The sequence below is a fragment of the Ursus arctos genome, unplaced genomic scaffold (assembly GCF_023065955.2).
Source record: "Ursus arctos isolate Adak ecotype North America unplaced genomic scaffold, UrsArc2.0 scaffold_14, whole genome shotgun sequence".
Lineage (NCBI taxonomy): Eukaryota > Metazoa > Chordata > Mammalia > Carnivora > Ursidae > Ursus > Ursus arctos.
The window spans coordinates 34,339,572-34,359,560 of NW_026622808.1; the positions used below are offsets into that span (position 1 = coordinate 34,339,572).

General features: G+C 54.2%; 1 protein-coding gene across 2 annotated transcripts in view; it reads left to right on the top strand.

The window, feature by feature from the left end:
* Positions 1 to 19,989, top strand: part of DOCK3 (dedicator of cytokinesis 3) — a 569,026-nt gene that overhangs the window by 543,586 nt on the left and 5,451 nt on the right. Inside the window, exons 39-50 of one of the 2 annotated variants that reach the window (XM_057311740.1) lie at positions 602 to 706; positions 4,313 to 4,454; positions 5,484 to 5,650; positions 5,803 to 5,889; positions 6,356 to 6,535; positions 7,207 to 7,290; positions 7,413 to 7,529; positions 9,733 to 9,854; positions 11,078 to 11,216; positions 11,731 to 11,878; positions 15,644 to 15,762; positions 16,926 to 17,013. In XM_057311740.1, coding sequence (XP_057167723.1) covers positions 602 to 706; positions 4,313 to 4,454; positions 5,484 to 5,650; positions 5,803 to 5,889; positions 6,356 to 6,535; positions 7,207 to 7,290; positions 7,413 to 7,529; positions 9,733 to 9,854; positions 11,078 to 11,216; positions 11,731 to 11,878; positions 15,644 to 15,762; positions 16,926 to 17,013 — 1,498 coding nt within the window. The remainder of the gene's footprint in view (positions 1 to 601; positions 707 to 4,312; positions 4,455 to 5,483; positions 5,651 to 5,802; positions 5,890 to 6,355; positions 6,536 to 7,206; positions 7,291 to 7,412; positions 7,530 to 9,732; positions 9,855 to 11,077; positions 11,217 to 11,730; positions 11,879 to 15,643; positions 15,763 to 16,925; positions 17,014 to 19,989) is intronic. The other variant, XM_057311742.1, reaches the window with a different exon arrangement.

Here is a 19,989-nt window from a genome sequence, read left to right on the forward strand (position 1 = left end):
TATCTTCCCAGTCAAAATTCAGTGAGTTTTCTGAATGTGAAGCCAGGCCAGCCAATACTAAGAAACGTACTGACCTTGGTAATGCAAGACATCATGGATATTAGTTCAACTTTTAAAGTTTAAAAAAATTAAATTAAATTAAATTAAATTAAATTAGAACAGTACCAGTGATGCTAGCGACTGAGACCTTCAGATGACAGATGAACAAGAGCAATGCAGTTGGACTGATGGAAATGGTACTGAGAATAGCTATTAGCCATCTATAGCTAAGACTAGCCAGAAGTCACTTGGTGTAGTGAGTATCAACCAAAACCAGAATCTGTAAGGGTGGGAGCAGTCCATGCTCAACGTGTGCCCCTGAAAGACCAAGAAGGCTGGATCTGTATGGGGTTGGGTCCACCCACTGGCTAGGAGAGCTTCCTCTTCCATCAATCAGCAACCTGGGGAGAGGCTGATCATGGCCCAGGGCTCAGTTCTTACACAGTCTGAGTTGCCATGTTCTGTTTCCATAAGACGGTGTCTACTTGGGCCTGGGAGAACTTGCTTTGGATACCGCTAGCAGTCAGGCCAACCTGAAGGCCACTGCCTTTCTCATTCACAGAAAATGGAGGCCAGCTACTATGACAACATCATGGAGCAACAACGCCTGGAGCCTGAGTTCTTTCGGGTCGGCTTCTATGGCAGGAAGTTTCCTTTCTTCCTTCGGGTGAGTCCATTCAGGTAGTCACAAGAATTTATATCGTATTTTACACATAATTAATTTATAACCTGTTTTTTTAAACCTTTCTCCAATTCTACTGAATACTACTTTTTGAAGGACTAACTAGTCAACAAAAGGCATTTGGCTTTATTTGGCTGGACTGGCTATCAACTTTAGACTTTGTTTTACTCCATTGTACTATTTTGTGGCTACCTGGCATATATGAGGGTGATTTTCTTACCAAATCAAATTCCTGCAGGAAACGACCAGGGTCTGAGAATGTTCCCACAGGTATGTCTAGAAACGTTCCAACTTCAAGTTCCAGTGCCTGGAATCCTCCACTGTGATTATTCTCAGCCAGATAGGACACCAGTACAGCCCTGACCTCAACAGCGGGCTGACCTCTTGGGGTTTGTCATTTAAGATGACGGCTCTTCCCCTGGCTGCACTGTAGGCTATGCAGCCAGATGGACAACCTGTTGATTTGAGAGAAATCTGTGGGAGATGCCAAATGGGACCTGGCTGTGGAAAGCCTTTTCTAAGGCCGCCAGTTCTCTGGCCTAGGATGGTGACAGCCATTTCTCCCCATCACTCCCTGGAAGGCTGAGCTGGGATACCAACAGAGCGGAAGGAATGACTGAGCATAGATGTACAGACACCAGTTGAACAGTTGTGATTCTCTCCTTTATTCCGCAAAAGCCAGAGGCTCCAGGAGAAGGCAGCCTGGGCTTGTGGGCTGTAGTCCAGAGGGATTCACTGTGCTCGGGTGACCTACATGAAGCTGTGCTGACGAAAGGGCCTTGGGGCTGCAGTTAAGACCTAACACTAGCTCTGACTGTCCCCAGTTCCAATATATCACTAAAGTTCCGTGTCTACAAGTTCCAGCGGGCAGCTGGGAACATTCATAGAATCTCTTTGATATGCTTGGGATCCTGTCATACCGGAAAAATTGCTTTAGCCATTGAGCAATGATGAGCCTGATATCACATCACAGGTCAGTTGGCCATAATGGCTCCTTTAAAAAAAAGAAAAAAGAAAAAACCAGTCTGCTAGCAACAGAGTCCAGGCTAACAACATTTCAGATGTTAGGCAGGTCAACTTGCATATTTCCTAGGCAGTAATCATTCTAGGCTAAAAAGAAAATTGACTTCTGTAGGAACTAGTAACCCTGACAAGGAGAGCAAGCCTACTCTGCCTAATTGTGATCCCCAGGATGGCTCCAATTCCATTCCGCAGAAGGGTTTCTAGCAGCAGAATGTGAATGAGGAGAGGGTCTCCTCAGGAGAAGGGGACTTGTTCACTCCCTAGGGACCATTCACCTCAGGCATCTCAGAAGTGGTCTTTGTTGCCCCCACCAGCATAGATATGCAAAAGCAATGGAAGTAGATGTCAGCAGAAGGGAAAGAAGGAATCACACAAGAATCGGAAACCAAAAGCATCTCTAGGAAGTCCTTAGACAAGCTAATGATTCTGGCCTTGGGACTTATTTCTTTCTCATTTTGTTGGCAAATTCTGCTTTATTGTCATTTTATTTTCCTTGTTTAGCCCCCAGTTTGTATATCAGAAACCAGATTTTACTCTAAAATATCATTATTTTGGATATTACAAAATCAGGTCCTGGTATATTCTTTTCTGCCCTGCCAAACAGGAGGTCTCCATCATGGTTTGCCCTGGCTTCCACCCCACACGCTCATGTCACGGGCATCTCAGCGTCTCAGGGCACTCAGCGCTTTCTGACAAGTAGGACCTAGCGTAGGACCTGCATCCGGCCCATCCAACCAATGCTTGCAAGCAACAGTCTGAATGTTCAAATGGGGTTTCAATGGTGCCACTAATGAAGGAGGAGTAACAGTGGGTGTTAGGAAGTGTCACCCATCAGTCCATCCCCATCTCCACACAGGAGCAGTCCCGAGGAGCTATGTTTCAGGCATACAAACCTGCTTTGCCAAGCCACACGCTGCCTTCCCTTCCCTCAGCTGCTCAGTTCATCTTTGGCAAATACAGTAAGTCCCAGTAGAGGTAACCATTTGCCTGGTAGATGACAAGGACCGAGTACAAAACAGTGGCAGCCGATCTGTCTCACGTAAGGATGCTGGGGCTTTCACACAAGCAAACTGGAAACCGACAACCAGCCTCAAGGTCAATGCTGTGTGCTTTCTTCCTGCTGGGTCTCCCCTAGAAAGCTAGGCTTTTCCCTCACCTTCCTTGAACACACAGGCCATCTATTACTTTAGCTCTGTCAGCTTGGTTTCTGTGAACCATCTGCCTCCCTCGCTTCACAAATGTGATTATCTACTAATCTGCACAGAGACAGGAAAGCATCCAGCCCTCCCTTCTTAGGGGAATTTCTGTTTCTCTTCCTTTGACCCATGAACAGATACTGGTAAGGGTTGCACATTTGCGAGTTGATATGAAAAGACCAATTCTTTACAATTTACAGTTCTGCTTATCAAGCAAGGAACTTAGAAACGTCTCTTGTCCTTTGACTATTGGTCTGTTCCACTGGGGAGGTCAGCCTGCTCCTCCTGACCTTGGCTTCCCTTCTGGTGTTGTTTTTCATTCCAGTCCATCCAGACATGTGGCCCAGCCTTAGCTGAGTTCTCCCCTAGTAAAAGGGGAAGTAGAAAGGGGGCAGAAATTCTATTCCAAAGAAATCTAAGGTCCTCCAAAGCCTGGCCTGTGATCGTTCCTGTACCGGTAAGTGTACAGGCTGGCCTGTGGACCTCTCTGTCTCTCTTCCTCTGAAGACATGCCAGGAGGGGCTGCCAGTGCCTGATGCCACTTTGTCAGAGTGGCTCTAGCGAGGCAGCCGGGCGGGCAGACGCATGTCGCTGGAGGTCTGGACGAGCATTCCATTCACTCAGGACCAGCTGCGAGGTCGGCAGGGCAGCAGGGTTGAGGGCGCCTTGTCATGACATCAGCCCACTAGGAGAAATCCTGAGACCTAACTCAAACCAAATATGATGTAACACAAGGTTTTAAGAAATGTATAGTTAGGATGATGTCAGTTTGTCCTGCTGATGCAATAGCAAAGTGTGTACTGCCAATGCAGTAAATAATTACTAAATACGTACTGGACACTGGGCAGTATTTAGACTGGTGGCGCCCCTACCCATCACTCCTTGGCACATCGCTGTAGGCATCTTCCTCACCCTCCCACTAGCGCCCCACACATACCTTCCTTCCTTCCACTGCACCTTTTCCTGTCCGTCAAGGCTGTTGTTGCCCTGGTTGTCACCGTGCCCACACAGAGTGCCCTTCCCTGCTCCTCCTTCAGAACTGACCCAGAAGGGCCTTTCAGGACTCTCTTCAGGCACAGCTTTTTCTAAAATCCCACCCCCGACCTCGTGACCCGTCCTGGGTAAGGGAAGGGTCCCTCCTCCAAGCTTCCCACAGCCTGTGCCCTGCCTCCAGGCTGCCACATCGCAGTGAAGTCTCCCTTTTTCTGTTCCCTCTGCCTTCTAGCTCATTACTTCCCCCAGCACAGGGACTGAGTGCTGTGTGCCCCATGCCTGACACAGGGGACATGCTTGTCACATGAGTAGCTATTGACACCCTGTGGAGGTGCGGGCTGGAGGCAAGGCAGAGAGCAGGCTCTCTTGTTTGTGGCAGAACAAAGAATACGTGTGCCGAGGCCATGACTACGAGAGGCTGGAGGCCTTCCAGCAGAGGATGCTCAGCGAGTTCCCGCAGGCCGTCGCCATGCAGCACCCCAACCACCCCGACGATGCCATCCTGCAGTGTGACGCCCAGTGTATCTTTTGATGCTTGGTGGGGGAAGGCGGGTTGGGGTCCTGGGAGGTGAGGCCCACCCGGTCAGCTGCCCCTCTGCTGTGCTTTTGGCCTTCCAGGCTAGGTTACCCTTAAGTCCTAAATAGAGTGTGTCGTCCTCACCGAACCCACACTCAGCAGGGCCCTCCTGACTCACAGAGGCAGCCATGGCATGCCTTTAACCGTGGAGTGTGTGAAGCAGGGCTTCAGACGGGCCTTTATCCCTAGGCTGGCTGCTACCGTTACCTTCGTCCCCACCTTGCCCTGTGCAGCGTCTGCCCAGGCATCCGGGAGCAGTCACTCAGCAGGGTGACTCAGGGTTCCACCAGGACTCTTGCCCCAGGGATAACCACCACTGTGTGCCCTGCTCTGCTCCTGTGTGCATCTGTTCTTACCCCTAGCCTTCGTCAGGAAGACTGAGGTACAGCCCTAGGGTGGGGGTGGGGGGAGTGGGGAAGAGATGGGGAACATCTGTGGTTTTAGTAGCACTTGGGAGTCTCGTCGCAAACACTGGCCTGCCCCTCATCCCCCTCATTCAGCTTCCTTGGAGGCCTCATGGTAGTCACAGTGTCTGTACAAGCTTGTTCCAGAGAGGGGAGGGCAGGGGGACTCCCATGTTATCTTTCCACAAAGACCCCAAAAAGTATTTTGATTAAAAGATTGTTCTGCAGGAAATACAGTTTACCTACAGTGGGCAGGCCCCAGCCCTTCCACCTTTCTTGCTCGTGCAGGGTGGGCACCCGCATTCTCCTGACCCCTTTCCCTTCTTTCTTGGCTGTTGACGCCTCATCTTGGATGAGCGCTCAGGAGATGCCATGCTAGAGCAGGGGGCGGGTGCAGGTAGGGAAATTCAGTCTAACTGTGCTTGGGTCGCACCTGGCCCTCAAGATGCAGCTGCTGCCAGTAGGGAACAGGGGCTCGGGTGCTCTCTTCTTCTTTGGAGGATGACGGGAGTCAATACTCAGATCCATCTCTCTGGCAAGTCTGGGTTTTCCCTTCACTTCCTGCCCAGACTTGCAAATCTATGCAGTGACGCCCATTCCAGATTATGTGGATGTCCTGCAGATGGATAGGGTCCCGGATCGCGTCAAGAGCTTCTACCGCGTCAACAATGTGAGGAAGTTCCGGTACGACAGGCCTTTTCACAAAGGCCCCAAGGACAAGGAGAATGAATTCAAGGTGAACAACTCTGGGAAAGCCGGGGCGGTACTTAGAGTAAGGCCAGGGGCAAGCCCCACTTTCTCAGGATCTCCTCGCTGTCTCATCCTTCAGGCAGGCAGGTGTGGCACAAATTGCTCACTGGCCTGTACCTGCCTGTGTCCTCCTTACAGAGCCTGTGGATTGAGCGCACCACATTGACCCTCACCCACAGCTTGCCCGGCATCTCTCGGTGGTTCGAAGTGGAGAGGAGGGAACTGGTGAGACACGTTTCAGATGGGGCTGATCTTCAGCCCTGGCTTTGGGGACCTTTCTCTAAGGACTGAAGACAGAAAGCAAGCATCAGCCACCTGCCTGGCCTAAGCTGCCACAGGCCAATCCTGAGCCAGGGGCTTTGTACCCCTTCTCTCTTTTAACCCTCTTTTAACCCTCACAACACCCCTTACACACATCTCCCCGTGCGTAAGTGCAGAAACTATTCTCTAAGGCTCAGGCAGCCAGAGCTCGCTGACTTCAGAACAGATGCTCCTCACCATCTACTGTACTTCTAAGTGCCTACAGGTCAAAAGATCAAAAGAGAAAATTCAAAAGAGGTCAGGGAGTCTTAAGTCCACAGGAACAAGGATGGGAATCAGTATCACTGGTCTTGGATCCCCGCTTTCAGGACCATGCTGAGGGAGGGGTTGTCATGGGGCCTGGGACGACACCGTGTTCTCCGTGCCTCAGGTGGAGGTGAGCCCTCTGGAGAACGCCATCCAAGTGGTCGAGAATAAGAACCAGGAGCTGCGGGCCCTGATCAGCCAGTATCAGCACAAACAGGTGCAGGGCAACATCAACCTGCTCAGCATGTGCCTGAACGGTGTCATCGACGCAGCCGTCAACGGGGGCATTGCGCGCTACCAAGAGGTGAGCCCGGCCCCGGACCGGCCCCACAACAGGCAGGCTTGCTGGGAGGGCGCTTCTCAGGCTCTGCTTCTTGAGACTCCTGCCTCCCAGGGCAGCCTTCCCAGCTTGCCCTCTCCTAGCTGTGCCTCAGCTGACTGAGGACGGTCCTGGGGGGAGGCTTTACGCTCCCTACCACTCCCCGTTTCTGTGGCATGGCTCTCCCATGGGACCTTCTCTTCTTTTTTATTCTCTGAACTCCGACAGATGGGTGATCCATCTGATTATGGAAGGTGTGAAGTGGCCTCCAGGAGGAGCCCGGGAGCCCAGCCCTTCACAAGAAGCAAGCTGTGGGTGACTAAGAGACTGGCCCCACACCCTGGCCACCAGCCCTGCCTGTCCTACCAGGTTGTCCAGGCTCCTTGAGGGACTGGGACCAGCATCCAGGCTTAAATCATTTGACTACCTTCAGTCCTTCTTAGGCACAAAAAACACACCTGTGATTGCAGGAGGCTCAGGCAGGCCAGGCTAGAGATGATGTGTGTACCTGTGAGGGGCAGAAAGGGGTGTGTGTACCTGTGAGGGGGCAGAACGGCCACTGCCTTTCAAGTGGCACCCTAGCCTCGGGCTTCCTGGACCCCCTCTAAGCGGTCGTCCTGAGAAGAGTCTTCCTGACTTAGCTTTTCCTTTCACAGGCCTTCTTTGATAAAGATTACATCACCAAGCACCCAGGAGACGCAGAGAAAATCACCCAGCTCAAGGAGCTCATGCAGGAGCAGGTGCGTCTTGCAGGGCTTAGAGGCCAGTGGCCAGGAGGGAAGAGCTATGCACCACAGGACGACTGCAGTTCTCAAGGGCTACCCTCTGGCTTGCAGAGTGGCCTTGTCTGTCTCCCTGATAGGTCCATGTCCTTGGAGTCGGGCTGGCAGTTCATGAGAAGTTCGTGCACCCAGAGATGCGCCCTCTGCATAAGAAGCTGATTGATCAGTTCCAGATGATGCGGGCCAGCCTCTACCACGTAAGCTGATCCCTGCCATGCCCCCGCTGCAGTAGAACCAGCAGGCACTTCCTGCAGAGTGCTGCAAGCCAGAGGAAGGGGGGAGGGACGGGGAGCACGGAGGAAAAGCTGCTCCCACCACAGAGGGGCAGGAGGCAGAGGTGAGTGCTCTATCCAGGGAAGGGGTGCCCAGGATCCCCTCATTCACTCCCCTCCCTGAGGAGGAGTCAGATTCAAGGGCAAAGAACGTTTTTCAAGGCACTGTGCTGGCGAAGAGAGGTTTTCGTTATGAGGAGGAAAAGAGCTCAAGTATATGGCCCACATGTAGACATCCCTTGGGAGATATTTTCCATCCCGAGAACCTACAGAGGTAAGGCAAAGCCTGAGCCAGCCCTCTCTCCCTATCTTCTTCTTTCTCCTCTTCACCTCGCCGTCTTTGTCTTCATGCCCTCTCCTCTTCCATCCCTCTTCCTTCTCTTTACCCTTCCCCTCTACCACCTTTCCATCCCTCCCTCCCTCTTCCTCCAACACATCTGGCGGCCCAGACTCACATCTGACAAAGCCTAGGGTGAGCAGTATTTCTGTACCGGCTGTTCTTAGAGGGGTCAGCCAGGTTCTGAGCCTTGGCCCAAGCTCCAGAAGTTCTCCCTGACTCTGACCTGGCTCTTAGGCCTCCATGGCAGAGTTTGGCCCAAGGACTGATGCACACAAGCGAAAGGAGAGCCTGTATTCCAATACTAGGGTTCAGGGGTCTTGAGCCCCCTGTTTACATACTTTCGCCCCATTTTCAACCATGAGGCTGACTCCAAGTGTTTTCTAGAGAAACTTATCTGCTAAACAGATCTCAAGGGGTGTGAACCCAGTTACCTGCGGCAAGGGAAGCAGGGCTGTTCGGTGGGGGGCAAGGCCATCAGGAACAAGAGGTTCCTCTTCAGGGATGATCACTGGCCCAAGGGAGGCTGGACTACTCAGATTCAGTGGACCTGACCCTGTTGGGGTTGACTTGCCTTGTTCTTGACGCTGGAGCTTCTGGTCATCTCATGCCCCCAGTGCAGGTCTCAGCCATTCCTGCACAGGTATGGGTAGTATGAGATGCAAAAAGAGAAAAAGAAACTTGTCCGTAGTTTGAGAAGTGGGCACATTTCCAGAGGAAAGCCCACAGAGCCTGAAGTTTCCCCTTTCTGTAATGATTCTCCCATGATATTTCAGGTGAAACATGCAGAGAAAGTGAAAGTCTGGTGGGTATTCCGTTACCTCTCATTCTTGGTTGGTCTCTGCTGTATGCAAACTCCCCCCATCACAGCAGGCAACCCAGGCGGGCTAGAGCCTGGCCACTGGGGCAAGGGATGTCCTCCACCATGCAAAGCTGTTGGGCCACTGCAGCAAAAAGCAGAAAATGCTCACCGCATACATCAAAGTCTCCAGGGCACACACAGAGGTGTACTCTCCAGTTCACCCTTCTTTTTCATTTCAGTATGTTTCAGAAGAAGGGGGTGGAAAACCTGCTGCTTCTTCAGGCCAAACTCAGAAAACTTCCCCGGTAGGACTTAGGGCCCACAGATTGGGAAGGATTAAAGAAACATGGACAGTTGTGCTTTGTTTCTCCTGAGTCACAGACGGTCACAGACCAACGTGCTGTCATCCGGGAGGGTTTGGGTTCAAAAATTTCTGCCAAGATATCCATCTACTTAATAAGAATGTAATCACGCTAAGGCAGAACTGGAGTATTTTTCAATGACTAATATCAGGATTTGGGGTCCTGTCTCCCCCATTGACCGCATCGCAGGCAACTTAACCCAGGTCATAAAGAGCTGGCCGTTTAGCAATGCAAGAAACCCAACTTATGTAAGCAGTGCCCACTGACTGACAGTTGATGGTCAGCTCTTCCTCTCCGGCTCCCCAGCTCTTATTCCATGATTCTGTACTGAGAATGCCTGGTAACACACCTGTGAACTCAGAGCAACGTCAACCTCTTCCAGAAGTGTTCTCTTAGTGGGGTCAGCCCCGGGCCTCTCGGCCTCTGGTCTAGACTCCAGTGCGGTTAGGAGGGTGTTTAGTCATGAAGGGGCCATTGTCCAAAATGTCCAAAAAAGGCAGTTCAGGCTCAGCCTACAGTGTCAGAATCTGCTCTCTGACATTTCTACCACCAGCCCGCTCTTCCCTCTCACCCCTTAATTACGTAGTCATTCTTTACTCTGATGAAGGGGCATTCATTTCTCAACAGGAGTTTCCGGGTTTGGACAAGCTAAGTCCTGCATGTTCAGGCAGCAGCACCCCGCGGGGAAATGTCCTAGCGTCCCATAGCCCCATGAGCCCTGAGAGCATCAAGATGACCCACCGGCACAGGTACGGCCTTAGGGCTGGGGGGTCCCCTCCACAGAGGTAAGTCTGGATGTCAAAGGTCAGAGCCAGGAAGTCTGAAAGAGTAGGTGTGTCTGCTCGCTCACATGCCCTCTCACCCATGCACACAGCAAACACGCAGATCCTGCCACAGGACCCACGCTCACAGCCAGTCATCCTGGGTGACAGAGGAGTGTGCATGGTACCATGAGAACATGGAGGAGGGGGCAACTGGGGTAAGTCTTGAAGGATAGTAGAAGTCTGTGAGGCAGAAACAAGCTGGGGTTAGGAGGGTGATGGAACAGGATCCGGGCAAAAGGACTGCCACGAGCAGATGCCACAGGAGGTGAACAAGCCGGCCTGGGCAGCCCCACCAGCAGAGCCTCGTGGCTGGAGTGCACGGTTCCGGGCCGTGGAAGGGGGCTGGTTCCAGCTCCGAATGGGCCGCATTCCTTCAGGCCGTTGGGCCCAATCCCAGGGGGAATGAGGCTCCCCAGTCAGTTTAAGGGCGAGAACCACATGGTGAGGTGGTAGCACGGCAAAGCATGGCTACGCTGATTTCAGGAGTCCTGGTCTGTCTGGGCTCAACGGAAGATACTCCAAGCCTCCAGGGCAGGAAAGCCAGGTCAGAGGAGGAGGTAGGGAGAGGAGCCTCTCCCTTGGGTTTGTTTTCCAGTGTGAGCAGTAAGTCAGCACAGACCGGACCTCCATGAAGGGAAGGAAGGAAGAAATGAGGGGCTGTCTCCCATTGACAGAGGAGAGTATTGGAAGGATATGGAAGGAAGCCAACAGACGGTTGCCAACCAGCTATTTTGGTAGTTTGCCCATACCAGGAAAATACCCCTGGCCTAGGAGGTGGCTGCCGGCTCAGTGTAACGCCACATGGCAAGGGGACCTGGAATCTTTGACCTGATCGAGCATATCATTTTCAATCGTCCTAACTGAAAAACTGCTGGTGTCATCAGACTGAGTGGCCATAAGCCATTTAACTCCAGGTAGAGACTTTGCCAGTCTACCATTGGCCCTCCCAGACTAGGGGAACCCTGAGCAGCAGGTGGGGGTTCACAGCTGCCCCAGGCCTCAGATGGGTATAAGCATTAGCTATGAAACCCTCCAAGCCAGTGTTGTTGGCTAAGGCTTCACACACCCCCTCACACTGTCCTCTACCACCTAGCAAGGTTTCTCAGCTCCTGGCCTGACTCCTCCCTATTTCCCACTCTTGTTCACAGCCCCATGAACTTGATGGGCACAGGCCGCCATTCATCATCCTCTCTCTCCTCACACGCATCTAGCGAAGCGGGAAACGTGGTGATGCTGGGTGACAGCTCCATGGGCGAGGCTCCCGAGGACCTATACCACCATATGCAGGTACCAGAGCTCTCCAAGGAGAATGGGCCAGGGCACCGTACCTGGAGGACTCGCCTCTCTGCTGGCTGATCTGGTCTGAGGGCTGGCATCCCTGCCTAGTTCTCTAGTTTCTGAATTCAGAACACCCAGAGCCAGTAAAACAGCCTTTTCCCTCCACACCATCCTGTGTCACAATTTCCAGGCTTTATTTCCCAAAAAGGAAATCTAGCTTCAGTCCTGGTTGCTCTTCGAGATCCCATGGGAGAGTTCCTCCTCCAAATTGCCCTCCTTCCTGATTCCTGATGGCTAAGTCCTGCATCCTCCGCCAGCACTAGGGTCGACCCAACAACCCTGCTCCATGGGCGGTGTGGGTGACCCTTAGTGCCAGCCACCAGCCTGGCCTCCCATCAGGACCCAGGGTACCGCCTCAGACACTGGGTCTGGGCACCTCATGGCATGAAGAAGCCAACTCTGGGCCAGTCCTAGAATCCTAGCCATTCAGACCTCTATCCTGCTGATTTTTCTCCCTTTGCAGCTCGCGTATCCCAACCCCAGGTACCAGGGCTCAGTCACCAACGTCTCTGTTCTGTCCTCGTCCCAGGCAAGCCCTTCTTCCTCCAGCCTGAGTTCCACTCACTCAGCACCATCCCAGATGATTACCTCTGCCCCTTCCAGTGCCCGAGGTAAGGAGGGCAGGGCGCTGCTTGCAGAGGGAGAGGAGAGGGCCTCATGAGCCCCACTAGTCCTCCTCTCATCTGTGGCTCTGTCTTTGAAAGCGGCCCTGTGACTTAGAGAATGCTCCCCTTTCAGCACTAAGGACTCGAGGGTTCCTAGCCCCAGCTCTCTCTCTGGCTGGCTACAGACCCTGCTCTGAGCAGTGGATGCCACAGAGGTGGCCGGCTGTCGCATCTCCACGTCAGTAAGATGAGGACGCACAGTCCATGAGAAAGCTCAGTTCTTTTCCATTGAAATGTTTGCAAGAATAAAAATCAAAGTTAAGGCAACAGTGAGTCTTGTCTTGAGGAATTGAGCATGACTGCACAGTGTGAAAATTCAATTTTAAGGCTAAATTTAACCCTGGAAAATGTTATTCTAAAAAGTAACAACCACCAAAAAGACCTTGTTCAGTTGAGAAAGGTTTAATCAGGAGAGAAGGCTCTATGAAAAGCTGTGTACTTTGCCAGTTACTGCCTGATTTCTTACCAATTGGCTAAAATATTGTTCTCTGAGAGCCAGCATCTTTTTCACAGTCTGACCCTAGTTATCACAGTGAGATCTGGTTCTCCGTCCTTTTAGAGAGAAGGGTTTGCGGTGCCACGGTAATCAGCTGCGGGAGCTAGGGTCTAGTGCTTCCCAGGACGGCTGTGCGGAATGACCACAGAAGGGGGTGGTCTGAGCTCACCGGCCAGTCACTGGCTGTTGCTGCCAGGCCCGCAGTCTCTCATGAGCCTGCAGTCGAATGTCACCTGGGGCTAGAGTCATCTAAAGGTTCAACTAGGCTGGACGTCCAAGATGGCTCATTCACACAGCTGGTAGTAACTGTCACCTGAGAGCTCAGCTGGGGCTATCGGCCCGAGTCCCTATATAGGGCCTGTCCCCGCAGCTTGGGCTTCTTATTACCCAGCCTTGGAAATCCCAGAATGTTCCTTTTGCCACATTCCATTGTCTGGTCAAGTCACCAAGGCCAACCTAGATACCAGGGTGGGGAATGAGACCCCAGCTCATGATGTGAGGAGTGGCATGTGTGTTTTTGGAGGGAAGGCATTCAAGGTTGCCATCTCTGGAGGCAAGCTAGCACAGGGGCCAAACTCCAGGATATCAGAGAGAGAAAGGCTGACAGAAGCCCCATCCCTTGCTGGAGTACACATTAAGTACAAAAGTAAACAAAAGGGCTAAATGGAACTGGGCCGAAAGCGGGAAATGGGGATGAGGGCAGAGGCAACGAAGAAAGAGCAGGGATTCACTTGCAGGCTACGCCTTCCTTGCAAGCTATAGGTGCGGGCCTATCTGGAGAAAACCGTGGGCGGGCCCCGTATGGACCCTGCCCACAGTAGGCCCTGTAAGAGAAGATGCAGAAAGACCCGTACCTGGCATCACAGAGGAAGACTGATATTCTCAGATAAATGTGGGAGAGGCAGTAGACAGTGCCCTAGGGGCACAGAAAGAAGGGAGCGTCCACTCTGTTTCTGGTATTATGGGTGGAGGGAAGGCTTTCATGGAAAAGGTGTTCTGGAGGGTCCTTTGCATTGGAGGCACTTCCCCCACACCCAGGAGTGGTCATGACACCCGTGGCCTTCCTCACCAAGCCTGTTGACACTCTCTGCTGTGCTGCCTGTTGATTTGGAAACCTTCCAGAAGGAAGGCCTGAAAGGCCTTTCTAAACTTGCAACTCTTTCTAAACTCTTGTTAAGTAGGCAGCTCCACCTAGTGGTGAAAAGATTGACTGGGGCTAGGGACCCGGCATTCTGATTGATCCTCCTTGAGTAACTCAGTCGTGCTGGCACTTAGCCTCCCTCGGGTTTACCCAGGCTACAACTCAAGTAGCGCAGGAGTCCTGTGACACAGAAGCCCTTGTGGTGCTTAAATATTTTCACGAGAAGCAGCCATCACTCTCTGCTCCCATGGCATTGGCTGCCCAGGGCTGAGGGCAGTGGGAGAGCAGTGGATGGCAGAGTTGAGGATCGCGGCTGTAGCACTGAGCACCCCTTTGTTATAGCGCCAGGGGGGCCTCCACCCGTGGATTCAGGTCCTCAGCAGAGCACCTGGGGCCTGCAGGCTGCTGTCCCTCCTCCTAGCATGACCCATATCAGGACCTTGAGTGTGCAGATATGGGGTTGGTCTGGTGAGCCAGGCTGTGACCTCTGTGAGGTCAGGGACCGTGACCAGGAAGGCAGTACGCCTCGTTCCAGCTACATGCCTGGTGTGGGATGGGTGTTAGATAGAGTCGGCCGTAGTGCATCGGTATAAAGGCACATGTCTCCTTCTGAGCGCCCCAGTGGAGGGAGTCCTGTCCGGAGCTGTGGCTGCCGGGGCTCAGGGAGCTTTCAGTTCCTTGCTGGGAAGGCACTGTAGGAGTCAGTGGGATTAGGAGCTCTCTTCCATTTGTCTCTAAATAGCCACTACCGATTTTTATTATATCAACTTCTGCAAAGTATTTAAGCCTCATCTTCTGGGTCTAAAATGAGCACAAGAGGGATATCTCAAGGACTCTGGGGGCAGGCTGACTGCAGATAACTTTGTCAGTTGTGCCTGATGGCGCGTGCACCGCAAACGCTAAGGAAGGCTCCAGGGACCCTGGGCTTCAGGGACACAGAGCCTCCGGACCTGCAGGGTCACCTCCCAAATGGAGCTCAGGGGCTCTCCAGCGTCACTACGAGCACACCACAGGAGGCTTCCCAGCACTTGAGCCAGCCCGAGGCCGCCAGGAGGCCCGTTTCTCATGGACATGCTGGCGTCTGGCATGATGAGTGGCAGACATAGGGGGCTGGGGGGGCCTTCCAGATCATCTGTTCTCAAGGAAAGCCAGCAAGTTATTCTGTTTCTGTGGGAGGTCCCCTCAAGGACCATGGGTGACAGGTTCCTGGGCCTACAGCTATGGGCTGTATGGATGGGGACTGGGCCACAACTTGTCTGGCCTGGTCTGGCCTCTGTAACAGCCCCTCGGCCAGAGATCACTACAGAAGCCTCACAAGAGAAGAGCATGAACCAAGTCAACTCAAGAGACTGGGTTCAAGGCCCACAACTCCCAGACTAGCGCCATGACCCCCGAGTTCACTGAAGGGCAAGTCTCAGAGTGAGAATCCCTGGAGAGCCATCTGTGGGCAGGGCCCTGGAGCCCTTGCCAGTCTGGCTTCTGGGGCAGCAGTAGGATGGCCAGAAAGGGGGCCTGGAACTGGGAAAGAGAAACCTCGGGGTAAAGGTGCTAGGGAGTCAGATGAGAACAGGGCCAGTGGTGTCTGGAGACGGTAAGTGTATGGAGACACAGTGCGTCAATGACAGCCGTGCCACTGTGTTACCCGAGTGTCTCTGTCTCTGTGTGATGGTTCCATTGCAAGCTGGCCCGTGCCCATGCCTGGGCCCCCTGAGAGAGCCCACATCCAGGTCACACCCACCTCCCGAGAGTGCTGGGTGCAGGGGGCCTTTTGGGGCCTGGTTCCAGTCCTCAGTTCTCCTCATGATCTGCCTCTGAGCGTGGTGAGGGGCTCTGTCAGTGGGCCTGCATCACCCCCGTCCGCAGTTTGCCTGCCTCGGCCGGGACGTCAGGTGTAGCCCCTCACCCCCATCTCACCAGCAGGCCCTGCTTCATTCCTCCTGTGTTTGCTGAGCTCATCCTCCGCCCAGCTGCAAGGGGACACCGACCCCGGTTCCCTGGCCCCCAGGATGCTTGCCCGCTGGGCCCTCCATCTGTGGCTCGTCATCTGTGCGTGATTGTTCTCACTTGGTTACAGGCTCTCCCTCTCTGCCAGATAAGTACCGCCACGCCCGGGAAATGATGTTGCTGCTGCCCACGCACCGGGACCGCCCGAGCAGTGCCATGTATCCAGCAGCCATCCTGGAGAACGGACAGGTAGTAGACCCAGACTCCGGACTGCCCTCTGCTACAAGTGTGTCGGCCCGGCCCTCTCTCATTGCATCTGCTAGGCTTTCTGTAGTGTCCTCCCTGCCCTCTTCATTCTGCCATGAGACCCTCAGAAGGCTGCTGGGCCCCTGGACGGGGACTGCGGTGGCTCTGAGGATTGGCAAGCCAGACGGAGTGCGACTGGAGGGAGAACGGTGGCGGGTTGGAGCCACCATTGCTTGTGTAGCTATCTGTCCTTCTTGCCCGCCTCCTGGACTCCTCATCCCAAAAAAGTCTAGCAAAGGAAACTGGTTCTTTCCTGTCCTGAGAAGGCAGTGGTGGACACGGGTTTGGAGGATGGCCTTCCTCCCTGTGTGTGTGAAGGTCATCCTCACTTGGGCAAACTGCCTCTTTCATCCATCCATCCATCTACCCGAAGCCCGTCGCTGCCTGCTGGGACTAGTCCACACCATTTGCACAGCTCTCCAGACAGCATACCTGGGGACCTTGAACCAGAGCTGTGGGGATTATCTCCTTCCCCTGCCCGGTCTGCCTGCCCTTGTATCAGAGTCCATGAGAGTCACCTCCAAGCAGCTGTTACCTCGCCCAGAGTACCAGGAGCTGCTCCGCGGCACCTCCGGGTGCCTGGTTGGCCACACCAGGTGGCGGGAGGAGGCCTGCTTGGCAGCCACCCATCAGAACAGTGGGTCCTGTCCGTGACTTTCTGGGATCGAGTGCTGCCCTTACTCTCAGTGCTGACTTGGGCCGGTGTGGGGGCCTCCAGGAGGCCAGGCCTGCCAGTGCTGAGGGGTGAAGGGGTCCCTCAATCCTTTCTGCCAGTGGGTCTCCCTGGCAGGACAGAGGATTGCAATTAGATACCTTCAAGGGCCTGTGTCCTTTCTCTTGGCCATGCCCGAGACAGCTTGGAGCCCAGCCCGGCATGGTAGGGAGCTGCCTCCAATGTTGACATGGCAGCAGTCGGAGCCAGATAGCGAGGAACAGTCTTCCTATGGCCGGCCTGAGCTTCTCAACACATCTCAAGCATGAGCGGTACCACTGCTTTGATTTCCCTGTCTTCTCTTAAAATGTCCTGGCTCCTGGGCCCATAGCTCTTCCCCCTGAGGTATAACTGGTTTTTTTCACCCTCTTTGATATTTTTCTCCTTCCCTCAGCTGCCAAATTTCCAGCGGGCCCTGTTCCAGCAAGTGGTCGGATCCTGCAAACCCTGCAGTGATCCCAATCTGTCTGTGGCTGAAAAAGGTATTGTTCCCCTTCCCAGGTGGCCTCCCCACCCATGTCTGTCCCCATCCTGAGTGTCTGACTCTTGTCCCTGAGCACCAACTGGCCAAGGCTGTGCCATACTTCAACAGGCCTGTCTGTCTGTCCAAAGTCCTGACCAACTCCTGTGCTCACTGTTAAACCGACGTCTGGCTTGATGCTAAGTTTGGCTCCTGTTCATTTGTAGATTTCCCTCCCTAGGGTCCATCCTCAGAGAGGCCCAGCTGCCTGAGCCCACCTTTATGGAAACTCAGGCTGCTGTGTTCAGACCATGGGCAGTCACTCCCCTGGGCTCCTCCCAACCAGCCCCAGAACGCAGCAGGCCCTACGGCCCCTTCGGTCACTCTCAACTTGGGCCCTTAGGTACCTCTCCTTGTTGCCCAGAATAGGCCTATGGCCGAACAAGCCCCCAGAAAAATGGGAAGTACAGGCCGTGGCAAAGTGAATTTCCCAGAGACAGTCCTCTCCAGGGGAGCCCAGGTCCTCTGAGTCCAGTCCTCCTGCACCCACTCTGGCCGGCGGCTGCTGCGAGGCCATCTTCTGCATTGCGAGCCCATGAACTTGGGCAGGAGACTGGGCAGTTAGAGCAGAGGCTGTTTGGGTAGTGGACTTTTACCCAGTGTTCTGTCACAGCAAGCTGATTGAAGAAGCAGACAGACCCACAGGGCCCCGGCCCAAAGCCCCACAGCTGGAGATCTGAGTTCATTTCAACGCAGAGCAATACCTATGCGAGGACCGTGCTAACCCACCTGCCCCCAGGACCCAGCCCCATACCAGTCCTTCTCCCCGTAGCTTCCCCTCCCTGTCCTCCCTCTGTTGGAGTTCAGGGCACACTCAGTCCCTGGGAATACAACCTGCTGTCCCATCAGAACCTGTCCCTCCAAAGCTGTCATCATGTTGTCATTGCACCTCACCAACTGCTGTCTGCTGTCCCCACTGTCATTATCCCTCCCTCGCTCACCACAGAGGACGGGCCTCTCTGTGTCTTCTTTAAGGAGACCAGACACGGGGGCCACAGCCTCAGTGGCTGGTAGGCATCAGAGCCAGGTGCTCAACCACAAAAGCCATGGAGATGCCGGCTGAAGATGCCTTCCTAGCCTCAAGGCGGCGCCTCCCTGGAACATGCAGCCTACCTGGCCCCTGCACCTGTTACAGAAGGCCTCAGTGGCCAAAATCCACTGTGCCTTTTCTTCACCTGAGATGCAGAGCCATCTGACAACTAACCAAGAGCACAGACGGGCTCAGAGCTCGAATGGATGCTGGTGGCCAGACCGGGACCCCACGCCAGCCGGACACAGAAGAGCATTGGGCCTCAGACCAGGCTGCAGCAAGAAGCTGGACACGCCCACCCCCAGGTGTGGGAAGGAAAGAGGCTGAGCCCACCGCAAGCATGCCCACGCCACAGTGCCAGCGCTTCGAGGGTAGCAAATGAGACACTTGCCTAGTGGGAACACACAGGCCAGAGTCATCGCTCCCTGAGTCTCTACGTGGATCCTCCAGGGCAGGAGCTGTACCTACTCGTCACCATTCTCTCATCATCAGGGTCCCAAGTCCCACAAGGACTCCACCTCTCACCTGTGGTCCTCTCTCTTTGCCAGTGACTCCCAGCCTAGACAAGCCTGTCCTCAGGGCTGTCAGCTGTGCAGTGAGGACCTCAGGCCAGCGCTGGACCTCTGTTAACAGAGAGAGAGAGAGGGAAATGGCCAGGCCACAGCAAGGGTTGTCCTCTTCTCCTAGGCTAAGTCACTCCATCTTAGCTTTTCCACTGGCCCCAGTGTACTCGTGCCACACAGCAAAGGTCCGTGGGCCTCTTAGCTCACGGACATCGGGCTGCAGGGTGAACTGGATGGCTTCTGGTTCATGCAGGGACTCAAGCAGGCGCTCTTTGTAAAGCCCTGCAGCCTTGCCAGCTTCCTTCCCTCAGAGTCCCTGCCCGCGGTTCCTTTGGGCTCTTGTGGGTGAATTTCTGTGACCCCACAGTTCTTCCGGGGCCTAGATGTGCATGTGAGAGCTTGAGCTGTCAGCACCCCCTTAGGGAAGCTGACCAGACCCACCTCCAAGCTTAAGTTCTGAGATTTGTGGCTTTCTTCAGTGCTGCGGACCCTGAAGCTCATGCCCCATCTTGAGGAGAGTCTGTATGAGAACAGGCCTGCCCTGTCCTTCGGGTGCCTCGGGCTCCCTGAGGAGGCCTTCTGGTGGAATCCACCTGGTGGTGCTCATCAGATTCAGAATTCTTTCCTCCCGTTAGGCAACAGCTGAGTGCCTGTGCACCCGGCCACTGTCACGCCCTCCCTCCTGCCACCAGCCGTCAGCCAACCCATGGGACTGAGCAGTCCTGAGAACTGAAGCTGTTCAGATAGTGGAGTTCTGCCTTGTGTTCTGCTGTAGGCCCACTCCAGTTCCAGACCAGTGGGGAGGAAGAGGAAGGACATCTTGGACCCTGTGGGCCTGGCCCCTCCTGACCACATCCTTCTTGAAGGCTAGATTCCAGCTCCTACCCTTCCAGAACCTCTTAGGTCCCATGAGGCCCTAGCTTTTCCTGCTCAGTACCTGGAGCGAGGAGAGCCCGAACCCCAGCCTCCTGAGGCACAGTGTAGTTACAGCTGCCTGAGAACAAGGCCGGAGGCTGGGTGCGTGGGCTGTGAGCTGCCGGCCTGCTGCTGACAGCCCAAAGGGGAGATTATGTTTCCCAGCTCCACCCGAGAAAAGGCGCATTTCTTGTCGGTGGTATCTGGTCTCCAGGAGGAGTTGGCCAACAGGATTGACCTGTCTCCTGCTGCTCTGCTCCTGCAGAGAGACACCCTCGGAGCCCAAGGTCTAGCCATTCCTCATTGAGTCTCCTTCCTGCAAAGTCACTCACCCCAGCCATGGCTGGGGGGTGGGGGTGACAAGTATTCTGGCACCGAACTCCTTCCTTAGCATAGGTGGACACTCTTGGTTTCCCTTTGTCCAGGGCCC